Consider the following 20,062-nt stretch of genomic DNA (forward strand, 5'->3'; position numbering starts at 1 on the left):
TTTTCTATATCCTGCCTTTCCACAAGAATTTATTGTATTTTAATTAGGAAGATAGCACCCAAATAATTCTAAACTTAAGTACTATACCTAGAACTTTGAATTTCCCCAGGCCATTCTCTGTGCATCAGTAACTAGCAGAGAGTGCCGTGGCAGTTCTCCAGGAGCATTATCCACCTCTCTTTTTTTTTTTTTTTTTTTTTTGGTTTTTTTTTTTTTCCCTTTGGCTGATTTTTTTCAGTGGATTTACACGCTGAAGCATCAATAACCATAAAGACTCAAGTGAGTTTTTGGTGAAGTTTATTATATTGCTCTGAATATTGAATCAAAGCAGCAGGTAAAGCCATATGTGGCTTTCCACACATCTGTAGTGGGAAAAGGAGCTTGGGCAGAAATGATGCCATTATCCAGCTTTAAAAAAAATAATGGAAAACTTCACTTCCATGTGCCAAGAATCAGCGGCTCCACTCTGTGCAAAGCCTCAAGGAAAGGGATTCCATCAAAATCAAGGGATGGGGCTTCCAGTGCAGAATTGAAACCTCTGCTCCACATGTGGCTCGATCCTCCAGCTGCTTGTTCTTGGGCTCTGGCTGAGGAATTGTTACTGCTCAGGAATTGCGGGGGCTGCTGGATTTAGGGGGGAACAGGGTCGTGCTTCAAGAGGGAAAAGAGAGAAAATAAGGAAAGTAAGGGAAAATAACAGGAGAGAGAGAGAAGCAAAAGGAGGAGAGAAAAAGGGAAAGAGAGGGGAAAGCGAAGGAGAAGTGGGGGGAAAAGGAACGGGGGAAAAGAGAAAAGAAGCGCAAAAGGAAAAGAGAGAAGGAAAAGGAAACGCGAAGACAGAAAAGAGAGAGGAAGGGAATGAGAAAGGAAGGCCCCGGGGCCCGGGGCCCGGGGCCGCTCCCCGCGCTCCCCTCACGGCGCCGGTGGGGCGGGGCGGCGCCTGCGCGGAGCGGTCACGTGAGGCGGCGGCGGGAGCGCCCGAACGGCCGGAGCGGGGCCGCGGTGAGGGACGGGCCCGGGCACGGGAATGCGAACGGGAACGGACACGGGAACGGGCACAGGGTGGGGCGGGCCCGGGGCCGCTGGACCTCTGATGCCTATTGGGGCTCCCCCGGTGCGGGAGCGGCCGCGGGAGCCTGAGGGGCGTTGGCGGCGGAGGGGTGGGAAGGCCGTCAGCTGTGGGGAGCCGTGAGGGGCGTTAAATAAAGGGCTGGAGTTGAGCAGAACGAGGGAACGCGGCATGGAGAGTCCGAGGAGTTTTAGATCGCCGGCTGGTGCTGCTGACCGGGCTCCCGGTAAGGCTGGGATTGTGGAATGCCAGAATGGCCATGAAGTTCCACCCTCTGCCAGGGACACCTTCCACCATCTCAGGTTGCTCCAAGCCCCGTCCAACCTGGCCTTGGTCACTTCCAAGGATCCAGGGGCAGCCACAGCTTTTCTGTGCCAAAGCCTCAGCACCCTCACAGGGAAGAATTTCTTCCCAGTGTTCAATGTAAATTTTCTCTCAGTTTGAATCCATTCCCTCTTGTCCTTTTATAATATTCAAATTGTATTCCCTTGTATCCTTCAGTTTCCCATGACAGCTCCTGCCTGCTATCCTGCTCAGCAGTCCTAAGGGTGGTGCAGATCCTCTGCAGGATCTTCCAGCCCTTTCCAAGGTGTTTGTGGCAGTCCCAAGGACAAGCTCTGGGGCACAGCCCAGCCCCAACATCAGGGGCCAGTTCAGAGGGCTTTTCCAGCTTTAAGAACTCCATGATTCTGATTCATGTGACCACACAACTTATGGCTAAAAGGGAACACTGAAATGTCTGTTTCCTTCCAGGGGGTGTCCTGGGCCCTTGCTGCCATGGCCATGCAGATGCAGCTCGAGACCAGTGCAGACACCTCAGCAGAGGAGGAGAGCTTTGGGCCACAGCTCATATCCAGGTTGGAGGTAGGTGAGGAGTTACCTCTGGAGGAAGTTTTCCATAGATGCACTTGCTGCTCTTTTTCCTAGAATGGAATCCTGTGATGGTTTGGGTTGGAAGGAATCTTAAAAGCTCATCCCATTCCATCCCCTGCCATGGCCAGGGACATCTTTCACTATCCCAGGTTGCTCCCAGCCCCATGCATCCTGACTTGAGCGTTTCCAGGCTCTCCACCAGGGCCTTACCACCTCACCAGGGAAGAACTTCTTACTAATATGCAACATAAACCTTTTTCTTTAAAAGCATGGTGAAACTTGAAAACTCTTGCTAAATTCTTACTTGTGTACTGTTAAAAAAACCCAACCGAACAAAAAACCCAGAAATACCCAAAAATACCAACAGGTGTCATTTTTCCTCCCTCCCTCCCTCCCAGCAATGTGGCATAAATGCCAATGATGTGAAGAAGCTGGAAGAAGCTGGATTTCACACAGTGGAGGCCGTGGCTTATGCACCAAAGAAGGAGCTGCTGAATATTAAAGGGATCAGCGAAGCCAAAGCTGACAAAATCTTGGTAAGGATGTCCTGGAACTTAAACAGAAGATATTCCATAAGTTTATTTCTGCTGGCTGAAAGCATTGTGGTGAATTTGGATATCTCCAAAGGCCAGAACGGGGTGATTAGAGGTATGACATGAGTTGTTATGGGAAAAGGCAAAATGCACCAGGACAGGACTGAACTGAATGGGTGGGGGACAAGGGGAGGATATTTCCATAAAACACACAAAAGGGATGTTGGAGCTTTTCCTCTGAGCAGAATTTCAGTTCTGTTCAGAGGTACCAGCTAGAGCAAGGTCTATGAAACACACATGGAATGATAAGGCACCTCTCCACAAGGCAGGAAATATTAATTACTGGGGGATTAATGAATGTCATTAACTTGCTTGGCACTGCTCAGTTGGGTTTTCCCTCAGGCTGAGGCAGCCAAACTGGTTCCCATGGGCTTCACCACGGCCACAGAATTCCACCAGCGGCGGTCAGAGATCATCCAGATCACCACTGGCTCCAAAGAGCTGGATAAGCTGCTTCAAGGTCAGCATTTTATTATTTCTCTTTCCTGCTTAACCTCAGGTATTGGGGTGGGCTTTTCCCATGAGTGGGATCCTTGCACAGAACCATGTAAGGAATGTCCTGGTTGGATGAAAAACCTCTAGGACTGTTCTTCAATAATTGTTTTTATTTTAGAAGCTGCAGAAATAGCTTTTAGTTCTTTTAGTCATGATGCAAGATGCAGAGTTGTCTATTTTTGGATGTTTCTGGTTTATTTAAGTCCATGATGTGTTTAGGGAAAACAAAACCAGGCATCACCATCTCCCCATTCCTCTGGTAATCCAAAAATGAAAACAAGTAATTTTGGCTCTTCAGCATCTTCAAAAACACCCATGGACTTCTTAACCAAAGCATGAACAAACCTCATGGTGGCAAGCAATTTTCCCTCTTAGCTTTGAAACTTCCAGCTAAATTCAGTGTTTAACTGAGTCTCTGTAAATGTAATTTTTTATATGTGAGCTAGATACATAGATCATACATGAAGCATGTGACCTTTCAAGTTTGATTGATAATTATTATTGTTATTTTCCCTTCAGGAGGAATAGAAACAGGGTCCATAACAGAATTATTTGGGGAATTCCGTACTGGAAAGACGCAGCTGTGTCACACCCTGGCTGTCACCTGTCAGGTGGGGAGTTCACATCATTACAATCCAATATTCAGACCCCACAGCCTTGGGATATTTGCTAATTTGGGCATTTCCTTTTACTTTCTAAGTGTTTATTACTGTCTGGAGGTTTCTATTCCATAAAATATTAGAGGCTTGGACCTAATTTGATCATTCAGTTGACTACCTAAACTTCCCAGCTCAAAGCTGAGTATGTATTATCTTCTGTAGAGTCATGGAATGCTGGAATGGTTTGGGTGGGAAGGGACCTTAAAGCCTATCCCAGTTTCATGGGGAGGGGCACCTTCCACTAGCCCAGGCTGCTCCAAACCCCATCCAACCTGGCCTTGGAGACTTCCAGGTATCCAGGGACAGCCACAGCTGCTCTGGGCAATCTGTGCCAAGGTCTCAGCACCCTCCCAGAGAACAATTTCTTCCCGATATCTCATTTATCCCTGTCCTGTGTTAGTGGGAAGCCATTCCCCCTTGTGCTGGCGCTCCAGGGTGACAGGCCCTACAAAAGGAAGGTGTCAGCAGTGATGGGGACCGGGGATCTTTCCTCTCACTTTTCCCAGCTAAATGGGACTTTAATCACAGTAACTTGATATGTTATTTGTTGTATGAGCTCAGTGAGGGCATGTGGCAATATCTGCTCTATTTATGGATGCTTTATTCCCTGTTCATTCCTTTCCTTCTCCTTTAGCTCCCCATAGACCGTGGCGGCGGCGAGGGAAAAGCCATGTACATCGACACAGAGGGGACCTTCCGTCCAGAGCGGCTCCTGGCTGTGGCTGAAAGGTCTGTGAGTGGAAGACAGGAATAGATGGACTCACAACTCAGTTGGAAAATGTTTTCCACAGGTCCTGGAGGTTGATTTGTGAGGTGTTTCCTTTGGGAAGCTCTAGTGTTGCCATTCCTTTCCTGTTCCTGCTTCTCTCTCCCCACATGACAATGTCATTGTCCCTTGGCATGAGGTGATTTCCCTATCTTTTGCGACTGGAAGGGACTGGGAGCTTCCCAGGCAGCTGGGACAGGACAGGATCCTGTTTGCTGTTTCTGAAGGGAATTTGATCTAGTCCTGCTGGCTTCTCCCACCACTAGGGCTGCTTCCATGTTCCTTGTCACCAGGGAATATCTGGCAGCCAAGGGAAGGAGAGGATGATGTTTGCAGCAGGCACAGGTGTGTCTCTGTGGCCTTGTACAGAGTGTCCTTGGAATCAGGGAATCGTTCGGCTTGGAGGAGCCCTGGGAAATTCCTGTGCCCAGCTGTTCTCCCAGTGCTTCTGAGGCCGCCACTGTGCCATGTCCCCAAGTGCCACATCCACATGGCTTTAGATTCCTCCAGGGATGGAGCTTCCACCACTGCCCTGGGCAGCCCATGCCAGGGCTGAACAGCCTTTCCTCTAAGAGACTTCCCAATATCCAGCCTAAACCTCCCCTGGTACCACGTGAGGCCATTTCCTCTTATCCATTTCAAATGGTTCAAATAATTCCGTTCTCTTTTCATCACCACAGGTTGCATTTTTTCCATCTGTTTTTATCTCTGCCAGGGATGTGAGTTTTTCTTCCCCATCTTTTGGCAAAGCTACTGGCTAACTGCTGTGGATGAATTTGTCACTCAAGATTCATCCTTTATTTTCCCTGATTTTGCAGGTATGGCCTTTCTGGCAGTGATGTCCTGGACAACGTGGCCTATGCTCGGGGCTTTAACACCGACCACCAGACCCAGCTGCTGTACCAGGCCTCGGCCATGATGGCTGAGTCACGGTAATTACACTGATTTAATGGATTTTGTTCCCACATGGGATTAGCCTTTGGCTTCTCCAGGGAGCTAGTTTGCTCCATGTGCAGTCAGGTGTCAGCAGCACGTCTTGCTGCTGGAATTCTGGGTGCCAGCAACTGGCTCCAGCTGACATGGCTGCACAAACACAGGGAGTTCATGGCTCCTCAGTGCCAGCCTGAGGAGCAAGTTGGAAGCGCAGTTTAGAACTGTGGTTAGAAAGGGTGCTGCTGATTTCCAAGCTGCCAGGAGAGCTGTGCAGGCAGCTTGGGATTGGAACCCAGACTCAGAGCCCTGCCTGCCCTTTGCCAGGTACGCGCTGCTGATCGTGGACAGCGCCACGGCCCTGTACCGCACGGATTACTCGGGAAGGGGAGAGCTCTCCGCCAGGCAGATGCACCTGGCCAGGTTCCTGCGGATGCTGCTGCGCCTGGCCGACGAGGTGAGCATCCACTGGGCTTTATGTCGTGGGTTGATGCTGGCCAAACACCAGGCACCGACAAGAGCTGCTCACTCACTCAACCCTCCTCTACAACTGGACAGAGGAGAGAAAATGTCATGAGGGGCTTATGAGTTGAGGTAAGGACTGGCAGAAAACACTCATCAGTTACCAGCAAGGGAGAAACAGGTTCAGCTTAGAGATTTGAAGTTACTTCATTACTAACAAAATCAGAGAAGGATAATGAGAAGTAAAATAAGCTCTTAAAAAACCAACTTACCCCCACTTCTCCCTCCTTCCCAGCTCTACCTCCTATGCCAGTGGCACTGTGAGATGGGAATGGGGGTTTTGGTCAGTTCATCCACCCAAGGCTTCTCCCACTGCTGAGGGAGAAAAGTCCTTCCCCTGCTGCACCATGGGGTCCCTTCCATAGGGAGACAGGTCTCTACAAACTTCTCTGGTGTGGCTCCATCTCAAAAACAGCAGCTCCCTGTGAGCTGCTGTAATGTGATTACATCCCACAGGCAACAGTGCCCTCAAACTGCTGCAGTGTGGGTCACTCTTCCACAGGGTCAGTCCTTCAAGGACAGGCTGCTCCAGCCTGGAAGCAGGGCCTGTCTCCACTGGATCTCCCACTGGATCACAGCCTCCTCCAGGCATCCACCTGCTCCAGCTTGGGCATCTCCTCCTTTGTCTGCAGGTGGATCTCTGCATCCCCTGTGGATCCCCACAGGCTGCAGGGAGGATCACCATGGTCTCACCATGCCCTGCAGAGGAATCTCAACTCTGGCACCTGGAATGCCTCCTCCCCCTCCTTCTTCACTGCCCTTGGTGTCTGGATGTTGTTCTCCTCATATTCTCACTCCTGCTCTTCTCTAGCTAGAATTGAAGCTGCACCACAAATGTTTTGATTTCTTCTTAAATCTGTTATCACATTGGTGATAACAATTATCACAATGGTGACATTACCACCATTTCTTATTGGCCCAGCCTTGACCAGTAGCATGTCCCTCTTGGAGCCATCCTGGAATTGGCTCTACCACACATGGTGGAAGTTTCCAGCAGCTTCTCACAGAAGCCACCTCTGTGCCCCTCCTGCTACCAAATCCTGGCTATAGAAACCCAATATGATTGCAAAGTAAAACTCACCGGTTTTCTTAGAAACCCCAGCGATTTGGTCCCAAGGGCTTTGTCTCCACCTCTGCTCCCATTGGTTTGGAGAGGCTGGATCCCACACTTAGGGACACCAGGAGTGCCCCTGTGTCCTTTTTCCTGTTTTTGTGTTCTGATTGTGGGAAATAATTAGCTTTGGGTTGTTTCTTCTGCAGTTTGGCGTGGCTGTCGTCATCACGAACCAGGTGGTGGCACAGGTAGACGGAGCTGCCATGTTCGCTGCAGATCCCAAAAAGCCCATCGGAGGCAATATCATCGCTCATGCTTCCACCACCAGGTGAGACAAGAGGTGGTCATATCTCAGGAGCCTGGGTTGGGAATGTTTTATGGAATTGGCCAAGTAGCTTTTACTCCTGGGGTTCCCAGTCTGTCCATGGCAGGCCCAGCCTGTGCTTCAGCTCAGTGCCACTCTGGGCCCTCAGTCCGCAGCTCTGTTTACTCCTTTATGGATTAGGATGATTTTCTGGGAGTAGGCTGTCCATCCTGACCTGTTTCCTTCCCTCTCCCTGTCAGGCTGTACCTGCGGAAAGGCCGAGGTGAGACCAGGATCTGTAAAATCTACGACTCTCCGTGTCTTCCTGAGGCTGAAGCCATGTTTGCTATCAATGCCGATGGAGTGGGAGATGCTAAAGACTGAAAACTCCTTTTCTTTCCCTGAATCCTAAGACTCTGTGTCTGTAAGAGGCTCCTTTCCTGGAGGCACCTTAGGGATACTTCCCAAGGCAGTGGGCAGAGGAAGCTGTGGCGTGTCAGCGTGGGAGCCGTCGGGACACTCTGAGCTCAGCCACGGCTGTTGGGAAGAGTTCTCCCTCCGGCTGCAGGCATAGATGAGCTCCAGCTGCTTCCTCAGCAGCATTCCCAGAGGACCATACCCTGCGTGTTTCCCTGGATCCCACCATGGACACCCTGCAGCAGAATCTTGGTGGCCACAGTTGGGAACTTGGCAAATTGGGAGAAAAGCTGAAGGGTTTGTCCACTAAGAGAAGTGGTGATTTATAAATCAAAGCAGAGTGGTATTCCACACGAGGATTTGGGACTGGTGATGGTCCCAATCCATCATCTTTCTGTTCATTTTCCTTTGGATGCTGCAATCTGCTGGGCTGGGGGAGCTGTTCCTTTACATTTCTGTTTAATTTTCTGTATTCTGTTAATTCTCTGGAAATCTGCTTTTAATAAAAAGGCTCCTGAGGATATTGATGATGTCCCAGGTTCCTGAGATTCACAGGTGTGAGTTCAGACCCAGGATCGTTCTGGCTGGCAGAAGCTGCACCAATCTCCCAGGAATCTCAGTCTGGGTTTTTCTCCCAGTTCTCCTCAGTTTGGGGGTGCAGTGCAGCTCTGCCCTGTGGATCTCCTGGAAGAGTTTTGAGGATAAAAAGTTTCTTTTCTATTCTGCAGTTTTTCTCTAGAACTTGATTAAAAAGAATAATGTGTTGATGTGATCTTAACTGGTTTATTTGCATTGGTTAATTAAAGCAGATCATTGAGAAGGAGCTTGAGCACCCCTTGGTTGGAGCTGACAGTTCTTTATTGTCTCTTCATTCTTTGAATTTATTTTAATTATTTCTTAAGCAATGCTGCAATTAAGATGCACGGTGAGGAGAACAGCATTGCTGCCTGCTGGATTGAGAAATCCAAGTGCAAATCTTTGGAGAGATTGAGGGGACGGGGAGCTGAGCCTCAGGCTGGGTTTTGGCAGCAGGAATTGGGTGAGGAGGGGAGAGGGGAGATCCCTCAAAACTGGTTAAAGCCAATTCTGCTGGGTTTGGGTGCCCTCACCCCAAAAAAGGATCCTGGTTAAAGGGCACTTGGGGAAGCCGCAGGATGTGCTGGGGGGGCTGTGCTGGAACCCCCAGCCCCTGGCCAGGGCTGGTGGGCAGTGCCAGGCTCACAGGGACACTCCGGAGGGGCTGTGCTGGGATCCCCAGATTCCAGCCAGGAATGCTGGGAAGTGTCAGCTCCATGGGGACACTGTAGAAGGGATGTGCTGGGATCCCCCAAATTCCAGCCAGGAATGCTGGGATATGCCAGACCTTCGGGACACTGCCTGATCCAGAGAGATTTCCCATCGTGTTCTCTCGTGCTCAGCACCTGGCATTTCATTGCAGTCCCACAGGCTGAAAATCTCACGCGAGCAGCTGGACCGCAGCCGATCGGTCACACAGAGGCCAGTCCGGGAGAGGAAATGAGATGGATTTTCCCAATGTGTTTAATTTAAAGCAGAACATTGCCCGCCCCTCCCACTTAACCTCAACCCTATGGCTGAGAACAGGGTTCTGGGCTTTGAATTCAAATGATACAGGGGCAGACATAGTGGCTGGGCATTGCTGGGCGGGAGTTGAAATCTCTGCGGGGTGGGATATTGATGGTGGGGTGGGTTTAGAGACCCCGGGGCTTGAGCTGAAGTGCTGCAGAGCTGGAGCCAAGGCTACGATCCTGCCCTGTGAAGCTGGAGAAACGCAGAGCTGGAGCTGGAAGAAGAGAGCTGGCAGTAAAATAAAGCTTGTGGGTCAAGAGCTGAGATCACTGGGGCTGGGAAAGGGCATTTGTAGGGCGTGTGCTGTAATCACTGCTGGGCTGGCAAAGGGACTGCACACACCATAGGAACCGAAGGGCTGGCACTGAGACTGTGGGGTTCTTGTGGCGACATCCCTTTATGCCTCTGACATGGATGCTGGGGCTGGTCTTGTGACTGAAACTAGAACAGGATGTATGGTATGTTTATGTGTTTTAATCGTGTAACCAGAGGGATTAAGAAAAACCAACACCTGTAGCAGATTTCTGTTTGATCTGTGTCTGTGAGAAGTGGGCTGTGTGCTGGAGAGGGAGAGGCGCTGTTTGGAGGGTGGCAACAGCGGCAGGTGTGAGCTGTGAGGATGAGGAGGGCTCAGAGCAGCCCCAGGTGTGAGCTGTGAGGATGAGGAGGGCTCAGAGCAGCCCCAGGTGCGAGCTGTGAGGATGAGGAGGGCTCAGAGCAGCCCCAGGTGTGAGCTGTGAGGATGATGAGGAGGGGGCGGCTCCTCCGGGGGCTGATTTAAGGGGTTTTTCTCACATCGCTTTTGCACGGAGCTGCTGGAGAAGAGAAATTTATGGGGGGCTCCCGGGGCTGTCTCATGGAAGGACGGTGAGCGCTTCGGACAGGGTCCGGGGGATCACCTGGATATGCACTTGGGGACGTGGAGCATTGCTCAAAGGAGGAGCCGAGGGACAAACCTTTGTGCCGAGAAGCAGTGGCCAAACAGGTGAGCCGGTGCGCCTTTGTAGCGGGGACTTTTCTCCTTTCCGTTTTAAATTTCGTCATCCTGAGGTTGAAATGGAGGGGGCTGCCCTGTTGTCCCTCCTTTTAAGGGGTTTGGATTGAAGTAAAATTCTGCCTTTTGCCATCATTTGAGGCAAGCCCCTTCTTTTCTGCTCTTCTAGGGGATGCGATGGAAGGGGAGCCCACATTTCTTTGCCCATGTTGATGTGAAGTGAGCGCCTGAGCGTGGCGTCAGTTTCGGGGTTTCAAAGGAAGGGAGGCGCAGCTGTGGCAGCGCTGGCAGGGTGGGCATGGGGCTGTGCCGCTGCATTTGGGGCGCTTCTTCTGCCCCAGGCCCGGCAGCGAAGGGTCCGGCGCGGGAGCCCCGCTGGCAGTGGCTGGGGATGGCCGAGGCGGGAGGGGAGTTTGGCGCGGCTGGGCTGCCGCGGGACTGCCGGAGCCGCGCCGGTGCGAGCCGTGCGGAGCCGAGGGGAGCTTTGGCCGGGCCGGCGGGCGGGGCAGGCGGCGCGGGCGCTGCGCCGGTGCCGCCGCTCCGTCCGCTCCGGGCGCGGGGCTCGGGCGCCGCCGGGGCCCCCCGGGCCCGGTGCCGGCCCCGCCGGACCGGGGGGAGCGGGCGGGAGTCTCCCGGCGCGGCGCCGCCTCTGCCTGCCGGAGGAGCTGCTTTCCTGCCGGGAGCGCGGTTTCTCATTTTCCAGCGTACCTGGCGGGGTGGCTGTGAGGTGGTTCTGGGGAATTTATCGGATCGTTTTCTGTTGTCCGGAGGTGGTGTAGAAGGGCCGTGGGACAATTTTTGGTTGTTAGGGTTCTCGCTTCAGGCACTGGTGACAAGGGTTTTTTTTGGCTTGAGTGCTGTTGTTGGCTTTCTTTTTGATCGTTTATGTTTTTAAAGGATGTGTTTTTAAAGCCTTACAATGTTTTTTCTGGGTCATAGCATGAAGTAGAGGGTTGGTTTTTAATTTGGTTGTGGAGGCTTTTAGTAGCGTGAGTGTGTAGTGTTTGTTTTGGTGGGCTTGAGGTAGTGTCCTGTACTTAATTAGTGAGGTTTTTTTTTAATATTGATGATTCTTGTTTATTATGTTATATAGGGGTTTTATTCATTTGGCTTATTTGCTTGCCGTGTGTGTTTTATTGTTGCAGAGAATTTGGGAGTTGTTGTTTATGGTTACATTTCTCTTTTGGCGACGTGTTTATTTCTAAGTGGTATTTGTGTTTTGATGGTTTGAGGCATTATGGGTTTATTGAGTTAGGAATAATTTTTTTGCTGTTAATTTAAGTTTATTTTTTTGGCTTTTGTTTTAGTTTGATGTATTTGTTGGTTGCTTTTTATTAGTGTTTTTTTTTTCGCAACTTGTGTATTTTTACGGTGGATTTTTTTAGGTAGTTTTTTATTTGGGTACTTATCTTTTTATTGTCTAGTGGTTTAGATTTTTTAAATATCGTTTATTACTTTGGTTTTTAAAGTTAACTTAGCAGACTACTGATTACTCTTTGAGTTAGTGTAGAGGTATGGTTTTCATTTTTAGTAGCTTTCAGGGTCTGTTGTGTGGTTTGAAGTTTAGTAAGCTGGTTGGACTTTTTCTAGTGGGTTTTGTGATTTGTTTTCTATATGTGTTTTGGTTTCTGTGGGCTGGTTTTTATTTTTGTTTCATTTTTGTGATGTGTTTCACTAACAACTGCTAGTGAAAAGAGTGTAGTGTGGGGTTTTTTTGCTGGTAGTTGGTTCTATGGTGGTGTATTTTTAGTTTGTGTTGTTTGTTTTTGGTTTTCTGTTGTTAGAGATTAAAGTTTTTATTTTGGGGTTAATTTGTAATTATTTTTAAGGTTTTAGGGCGATTGAGATTTTTGATATGGATGTCCAGTATGATAAGAGTTAATTTATTTGCTTTATGTGGAATTGATGGCAGGGTAGAGGACATTTTTGTATAGAATGTGTATTTTAATCATAGTATTAAAATAATACCATGGTAAGAGGGGCTGTGTTTTATTGTTTGTGTTCAAGCTGGTTTGGCATTTTCTTATAGGTTGGGCTTTTTTTTGTTGGCTCATGGAGCCATTCTGACTTTTTTTGATGAAATTGGTGGGAATTTGATGTTTCTTTTGTTATTTTATTTTTAGGAATTGTATCTTTGCAGTAGTCTTTTTGATTTTGCTTTTTTTTTTTTTTTGTGGTGTAGTAGTCTTTTAGAAGAATTTGGCTGATTTTTAAAAATATTTTTGTTATACTTTTCATCTAATGTTGGATTATTACAGATATTTTGGAGTTTGATTTTTTAAGTTTCATTTGGAGGAATTTATGCTAGATGGTAGGACTGTGTTTTTATTTTTGGGGTAGTTGGTTGTAGGTGTATTGTATGTTTTTCAAATGAAGGTAGAATGAGGTTTGTAATCAGTTGTTAGAGGAATGGAGAAAAATGTATTGGCAATGTTAACAGTGGTGTGTTATTTTGTGGTTTTTGATTTTAGTTGGTATTGGAGTTTTAGTAAGTTTGGTACAGTAGTGTTTAATGGTGGAGTTATTTAAGGTATGATAGTTTATAGGTAATTCTTATTTGTTTTAGATTTGTGTGTAGGTTAGAGGAGGTTGTTGAAGGGCGAGTGTGTTTTGTAGATGAATTTTAGTGCTTCAGTTTATAGAGCATTTCTTGGATGGGAGTTACAGTATTTTGAGTTGTTTGGTATCACTGGTGATGTATTGTTCAGGTGGTGAGGAGTATTTGTTGGGTTTTTTTAAAGAAGGTTTATTGTAGATAGTTTTAGATAGTTGTGGTGTGTTGCTTAATTGTTTTATGTTTTTTGGCTTTTTAGTAGTTATTTAAAATATGTTAGAGTTTTTTTGGGTTTATTGAATTACTTGATTTTGAGGAAGTTCCGATTTAGAATGTATGGGTTTTTTTTGCTTAAAATAAAAATGCTATATATTTAGTGAGACTTATTTTTTTTTCTTTTCTTACTGCTATATTTTGTGATATTTGTCTTAGGTTAGAATTAGGAATGTCTTTACTTCTATATGTTGAAATGAGGGTGGTGTGTACTGCGTACTGGTGTTCATAAAGGTTTAATATTTTTGTGGTTCTCATGTGTTAGGTTAATGAACTTATAAAGTTTACTAGATTTTTTGTTTTTATTTTGATACAGGCAGGGTTTTCTTCATTTTAAGGATTTCTTTGGCATAGATTGAGAGGCCTTATTGAGGGGAAAGGACAGGGTGTCTCTGTTAATCTATTTGGCAGTTTGGATATTGGGTAAATAAAGTTAATATTTTGGTAGAATTTTTGGGTTTTGTTAATTAATTTATTTATGACTTTGTGTGCCTACAGCTGTAGTGTCTCTGCTGCAGCTCTGAGTATCCATTCATGTCTGTGTGCATTAGGCGATCCAGTCGCGTAACACCGAGACTCCCTCTGCAACCGGCCCGCAGACCCGCTCCTTCGACCTCGTGGGAACTCGGGAAGCGGCACACGGCTCTGCGAGGAAGCCTGGATCTCTGTCACTTGAAGGTGTCACCCAGGGAGCCTTCAGGAGCGGCCGAGGAGTTGCTGTAAGTCGAGGAACAACTAGTGAGGGGGAGCCAGGATCTGCTCGAGTTTTGGGAACGCCACATCACCTCGTCTCCTCTCCAGGCAGGCAGACCCTGCCAGGAGGGCGTGGGCAAAGCGTGCGACCCGAGGAGCGTGGCATTCTTAGGAGAATGGTGAGTAGCAGGATTGCTGGCTTTTGTCCATTGTGCAGCTAAGATCATGCAGTGATGTTTAATGTTCTTGATTCTAGCTGAGCAAAGGACCACAGCCCGGTGACCATAGGACATTCCCAGCAGATGAGGCAGCCTCCATTAAAAAGCAACATGGATTCTCATCCCCAGATGTCTGAGAGATAAGTCGAGGGCTAAGGCCCACAGAGGGGATGAAAGCAACGTGCTGGGAGGGCCTTTTGAAACAGCTTTGGGGGCAGGGATGTGCAAGAAGTGTCCCCTTAGGCCCTCTAAAGGGAAAGTGTCTGTTTTGATCTCAGTGCTGAGGTGCGCTGGGCAGAGCAGTTCCGGTGTGTGTCCTGTCACTTGTCTCTGGTGCACTCTGTGTTCTTTGGGTCTCTCAGTCCCTTCTTCTCATCAGAAGCTCTCTCTCCCTCTCCTGTCCCCTCGTTTGTCAGGTCCTGTCCCGTGTCACGGGTGTCCTGTCCTGTCTCCTGGAGCTGCTCTGCCCTGCTGCCTAGCCTGTAATAGCACAAGTCCTGGGGACTTGAAATTGGTAATGCAGGGTGTATTTGAGCTCTAGATTGTGTTAGGAGATTGATGTAAGATGTCTGGTGCTGTTAAGTTGTCTTGCAGCCTTTTAACACTAGTCCTAACTTCCTTTCAGGTGCAGACAGTTCAAATCAGGGGCAGGGAGCCCCAAACCTGGGTGAGGAACTTCCATGAGCAGGTCAGTCATTGTTTGCATTTGCAAGGGAAGCCTAAATGGTGACTGTGTTACAACGGTGTTCTTTGCATTTATTTTTAGGAGGTCCAGGCAGATAGCAGCACTGAAGGCCCAGTGTGCCAGGTGAGCAGTGGACAGAAGCAGTTGTTCTTGCTCAGGTTTCAGTTTTTATTGCAACTGTAAGCATCCTTTCTCATTTTTGTGCTTTAGGGAATCGACTTGGAGTGCACATACCTCTGTCGCCAACTGGCTGAAGGACCAGGTTTCATGCACTTGTGATCTCGGTGGAAGTATTACAGGATCCTGTGATGAAACCTTCCAATTTTGCATGTGAAGGTCCCATCCTGGTAGCCCAGAGGAATGGCTGAGGAGTTGCAGTGAGTCAGGGGGTAGGGAGGAGGCGTGAGAGTCCACTCATGTTTGAGCAATGACATGTTGCCTTGTCTCCACTGAACTTAGGTGTACCCTGCAATGACGGCGTCAGAATCCAAGCACGCCCGAAGTGTGCTGGCCGAGAACCCGGGCATTCTGAGGAGGATGGTGAGTAGCAGAATTATCAGGTTTTGTCTGATGTGCTGTTCAGACTGTGCACTGATGTTTGGTTTTCTTTCTCTGGTCAGACCAAGAGAGAACAGCCTGGGGACACCTGGAACTTCCCAGACAGGCAGGAGGCCTCCCCCGATGGGGATTTGCATCCCCAGATATGTGCAAGATAAGTCAAGGGCTGCAACCCACAGAGGGGATGGAAGAGAGGTGCCAGGGACTCCCCAGGAAGGGTTTTTGAGTCAGATTTGGAGATGGGGATATGCAAGAAGCGTCTCCTTAGGCCACCTGAAGGGAAAATGTCTGTTTTGATCTCAGTGCTGAGGTGCGCTGGGCAGAGCAGTTCCGGTGTGTGTCCTGTCACTTGTCTCTGGTGCACTCTGTGTTCTTTGGGTCGCTCAGTCATTTCTTCTCATCAAAAGCTCTCTCTCCCTCTCCTGTCCCCTCGTTTGTTACGTACTGTCCTGTGCCACGGGTGTCCTGTCCTGTCTCCTGGAGCTGCTCTGCCCTGCTGCCTAGCCTGTAATAGCACAAGTCCTGGGGACTTGAGATTTGTAATGCAGGGTGTAGCTGGGTTCTAGTTTGTATTCATTAATTGCCCTAACATTTTTGGTGCTGTTAAGTTGTCCTGCAGATGTTTTACACTAGTCCTAACTTTCTTTCAGATGCAGACAGTTCAAATCAGTGGCAGAAGGCCCCAGTCATGGCTGAGGGTGTTGCCATGAGCAGGTCAGTCATTGTTTGCATTTGCAGGGGAAGCCTAAATGGTGACTGTGTTACAGCAGTGTTCTTTGCCTTTTTTTAGGAGGTCCAGGCAGATAGCAGCAATCAAGGCCCAGTGTGCCAGGTGAGCAGTGTACAGAAGCAGTTCTTCTTGCTCAGGTCTCAATGTTTGGTGCGACTGTAAGCATCCATTCTTGTTTTTGTACTTTAGGGAAGCCACTTGGAGTATGCCAAGCCCCTCTCACCAGCTGGCCGATGGACTTCCTGTGCTTGTGCGTCCTCTGGAAGTATTTCAGGCCTCTTGAGATGAAGCCTTGAAATTTTGTATTTCAAGATGGCATCCGGGCAGCCTTTGGCAATGGCCAAGGAGCTGTGGTGAGACGCCGAGGTAGAGAGGGGGAGCCAAGGTCCACTTTGGTTTCAGCAGTGCTGAGTCACTTTGTCTCTTCTTCACCCAGGCAGACCCTGCGATGATGGTGGCAGCCTCTGAGCATTGCCAAAGTGTGGGGCCTGAGCAACCAGGCATTCTTAGGAGAATGGTGGGTAGCAGAATTGCTGGGTTTTGTCCATTGTGCAGATAAGATCATGCAGTGATGTTTGGTGTTCTTGATTGTAGCTGGGCAAGGGACCACAGCCCGGTGACCACAGGACATTCCCAGCAGACGAGGCAGCCTCCATTCGCACGCAACATGGATTTTCATCCCCAGATGCCCAAGAGATAAGTCGAGGGCTAAGGCCCACAGAGGGGATGAAAGTGAGGTGGTGGGAGGGCCTTTTGAATCAGCTGTGGGGGCCGGGATGTGCAAGAAGTGTCCCTTTAGGCCACCTGAAGGGAAAATGTTTCTTTTGATCACAGTGCTGATGTGCGCAGGGCAGAGCAGTTCTGGTGTGTGTCCTGTCACTTCTCTCTTGTGCACTCTGTGTTCTTTGGGTCTCTCAGTCCTTTCTTCTTGTCGAAAGCTCTCGCTCTCTGTCCTGTCCCCTCGATTGTCATGTCCTGTCCTGTGTCACGGGTGTCTGCACATATTTGTCTTGGAGCTGCTCTGCCCTGCTGCCTAGCCTGTAATAGCACAAGTCCTGGGGACTTGAAATTGGTAGTGCAGGGTGTAGTTGGGCTCTAGGTTGTATTCATTAATTGCCCTAACATTTTTGGTGCTGTTAAGTTGTCCTGCAGCAGTTTTACACTAGTCTGAACTTTCTTTCAGATGCAGACAGTTCAAATCAGTGGCAGAGAGCCCCAGTCATGGCTGAGGGTGTTGCCATGAGCAGGTCAGTCATTGTTTGCATTTGCAGGGGAAGCCTGAATGGTGACTGTTACAGCAGTGTTCTTTGACTTCATTTTTAGGAGGTCCAGGCAGATAGCAGCAGTGAAGGCCCAGTGTGCCAGGTGAGCAGTGGACAGAAGCAGTTGTTCTTGCTCAGGTCTCAATGTTTGGTGCAACTCTAAGCATTCATTCTTGTTTTTGTGCTTTAGGGAATCCTCTCAGGGTGCACATACCTCTGTCACCAACTGGCTGAAGGACCAGGTTTCATGCACTTGTGATCTCGCTGGAAGCATTGCCGGACCCTGTGATGGACCTTCCAATTTTGCATTTCAAGGTCCCATCCTGGTAGCCCAGAGGAATGGCTGAGCTGTTGCAGTGAGTTAGCGAGATAGGGAGGAGGAGTGAGAGTCCGCTTGTGTTTCAGCAATGCCATGATTGCCTTGTCTTCACTTAACCTAGGTGTACCCTGCAATGACGACGTCAGAATCCAATCACACCCGAAGCGTGCAGGCCAGGAACCCGGGCATTCTGAGGAGGATGGTGAGTAGCAGAATTATCAGGTTTTGGCCGATATGCTGTTAAGACTGTGCACTGATGTTTGGTTTTCTTTCTCTTGGCAGACCAAGAGGTGACAGCCATAACTTACCAGACAGGGAGATGCCCTTCTTCTGCAGCCAACCGGGATTTGCATCCCCAGATGTGTGCAAGATAAGTGGAGGGTCATGACCCACAGAGGGGATGGAAGTGGGGTGCTGGGTTGGGCTTTTCTAGAAGGGCTTTTGATGTCCAAGAAGCATCTCCGTAGGCCACCTAAAGGCAAAGTGTCTGTTTTGCTCTCAGTGCTGAGGTGCGCAGGGCAGAGCAGTTCTGGTGTGTGTCTTGTCAATTGTCTCTGGTGCACTCTATGTACTTTGGGTCTCTCAGTCCTTTCTTCTTGTTGAAAGCTCTCGCTCCCTGTCCTGTCCCCTCGATTGTCATGTCCTGTCCTGTGTCACGGGTGTCTGCACATATTTGTCTTGGAGCTGCTCTGCCCTGCTGCATAGCCTGTAATAGCACAAGTCCTGGGGACTTGAAATTGGTAGTGCAGGGTGTAGCTGGGCTCTAGGTTGTATTCATTAATTGCCCTAACATTTTTGGTGCTGTTAAGTTGTCCTGCAGCCGTTTTACACTAGTCTGAACTTTCTTTCAGATGCAGACAGTTCAAATCAGTGGCAGAGAGCCCCAGTCATGGCTGAGGGTGTTGCCATGAGCAGGTCAGTCATTGTTTGCATTTGCAGGGGAAGCCTAAATGGTGACGGTGTTACGGTGGTGTTCTTTGCCTTTATTTTTAGGAGGTCCAGGCAGACAGCAGCAGTGAAGGCCCAGTGTGCCAGGTGAGCAGTGGACAGAAGCAGTTCTTCTTGCTCAGGTCTCAATGTTTGGTGCAACTGTAAGCATCCATTCTTGTTTGTGTGCTTTAGGGAAGCCACTTGGAATATGCCAAGCCCCTCTCACCAGCTGGCCGATGGACTGGGTTTCCTGCGCTTGTGAGTCCTCTAGAAGTATTTCAGGCCTCTTGAGATGAAGCCTTGAAATTTTGTATTTCAAGATGGCATCCGGGCAGCCTTTTGCAATGGCCCATGTGTTGTGGTAAGACGCCGAGGTAGAGAGGGGGAGCCAAGGTCCATTAAGGTTTCAGCATTGCTGTGTCACTTTGTCTCTTCTTCACCCCGGCAGACCCTGCGATGACGATGGCAGCCTCTGAGCATGGCCAAAGTGTGGGGCCTGAGCAACCAGGCATTCTTAGGAGAATGGTGAGTAGCAGAATTGCTGGGTTTTGTCCATTGTGCAGATAAGATCATGCAGTGATGTTTGGTGTTCTTGATTCTCGCTGGGCAAAGGACCACAGCCCGGTGACCATAGGACATTCCCAGCAGACGAGGCAGCCTCCATTCGCACGCAACATGGATTTTCATCCCCAGATGCCCAAGAGATAAGTCGAGGGCTAAGGCCCACAGAGGGGACGAAAGTGAGGTGGTGGGAGGGCCTTTTGAATCAGCTGTGGGGGCGGGGATGTGCAAGAAGTGTCCCTTTAGGCCACCTGAAGGGCAAATGTTTATTTTGATCACAGTGCTGAGGTGCGCTGGGCAGAGCAGTTCTGGTGTGTGTCCTGTCACTTGTCTCTGGTGCACTTTGTGTTCTATGGGTCTCTCAGTCCTTTCTTCTTGTTGAAAGCTCTCGCTCCCTGTCCTGTCCACTCGATTGTCATGTCCTGTCCTGTGTCACGGGTGTCTGCACATATTTGTCTTGGAGCTGCTCTGCCCTGCTGCATAGCCTGTAATAGCACAAGTCCTGGGGACTTGAAATTGGTAGTGCAGGGTGTAGTTGGGCTCTAGGTTGTATTCATTAATTGCCCTAACATTTTTGGTGCTGTTAAGTTGTCCTGCAGCCATTTTACACTAGTCTGAACTTTCTTTCAGATGCAGACAGTTCAAATCAGTGGCAGAGAGCCCCAGTCATGGCTGAGGGTGTTGCCATGAGCAGGTCAGTCATTGTTTGCATTTGCAGGGGAAGTCTAAATGGTGACGGTGTTACGGTGGTGTTCTTTGCCTTTATTTTTAGGAGGTCCAGGCAGACAGCAGCAGTGAAGGCCCAGTGTGCCAGGTGAGCAGTGGACAGAAGCAGTTGTTCTTGCTCAGGTCTCAATTTTTGGTGCAGCTGTAAGCATCCATTCTTGTTTGTGTGCTTTAGGGAATCCACTTGGAGTATGCCAAGCCCCTCTCACCAGCTGGCCGATGGACTGGGTTTCCTGCGCTTGTGAGACCTCTGGAAGTATTTCAGACCTCTTGAGATGAAGCCTTGAAAT

The 20,062-nt window shown here is 49.0% G+C and overlaps 1 protein-coding gene and 2 long non-coding RNA genes across 4 annotated transcripts; all 3 read left to right on the top strand.

Moving 5' to 3' along the window:
• The first annotated feature begins 849 nt into the window (after positions 1-849).
• On the top strand, positions 850-8,205 carry RAD51 (RAD51 recombinase). The gene is made up of 10 exons (XM_030273747.4): positions 850-1,002; positions 1,823-1,933; positions 2,341-2,478; positions 2,878-2,995; positions 3,550-3,641; positions 4,324-4,418; positions 5,274-5,387; positions 5,713-5,842; positions 7,168-7,289; positions 7,526-8,205. Exons 1-10 carry the CDS (start codon positions 859-861, stop codon positions 7,647-7,649), a joined length of 1,188 nt encoding a protein of 395 aa, XP_030129607.4. The 5' UTR covers positions 850-858; the 3' UTR covers positions 7,650-8,205.
• A 7,106-nt stretch (positions 8,206-15,311) lies between these two features.
• LOC140684396 (uncharacterized) lies at positions 15,312-17,587 on the top strand. 2 transcript variants are annotated; one of them, XR_012056610.1, is made up of 7 exons: positions 15,312-15,958; positions 16,035-16,076; positions 16,164-16,327; positions 16,411-16,491; positions 16,569-17,221; positions 17,298-17,339; positions 17,427-17,587. It is a non-coding gene; the product is annotated as an uncharacterized lncRNA (long non-coding RNA). The 2 variants fall into 2 exon arrangements; XR_012056609.1 differs by having other exon boundaries at positions 15,312-16,327.
• A 438-nt stretch (positions 17,588-18,025) lies between these two features.
• Positions 18,026-19,672, top strand: LOC140684397 (uncharacterized). The gene is made up of 4 exons (XR_012056611.1): positions 18,026-18,470; positions 18,549-18,590; positions 18,678-19,010; positions 19,098-19,672. It is a non-coding gene; the product is annotated as an uncharacterized lncRNA (long non-coding RNA).
• The last annotated feature ends 390 nt before the right edge of the window (positions 19,673-20,062 follow it).

Source organism: Taeniopygia guttata, chromosome 5 (assembly GCF_048771995.1).
Source record: "Taeniopygia guttata chromosome 5, bTaeGut7.mat, whole genome shotgun sequence".
In the NCBI taxonomy this organism is placed as follows: Eukaryota; Metazoa; Chordata; class Aves; order Passeriformes; family Estrildidae; genus Taeniopygia; species Taeniopygia guttata.

Coding starts and splice junctions, on each gene's coding strand:
- RAD51 (XM_030273747.4), top strand. CDS start 859: ATGAGAAAGGAAGGCCCCGGGGCCCGGGGCCCGGGGCCGCTCCCCGCG. Junction 4,419..5,273: donor CTCCTGGCTGTGGCTGAAAG/GTCTGTGAGTGG, acceptor CTGATTTTGCAG/GTATGGCCTTTCTGGCAGTG. Junction 5,388..5,712: donor GCCATGATGGCTGAGTCACG/GTAATTACACTG, acceptor GCCCTTTGCCAG/GTACGCGCTGCTGATCGTGG.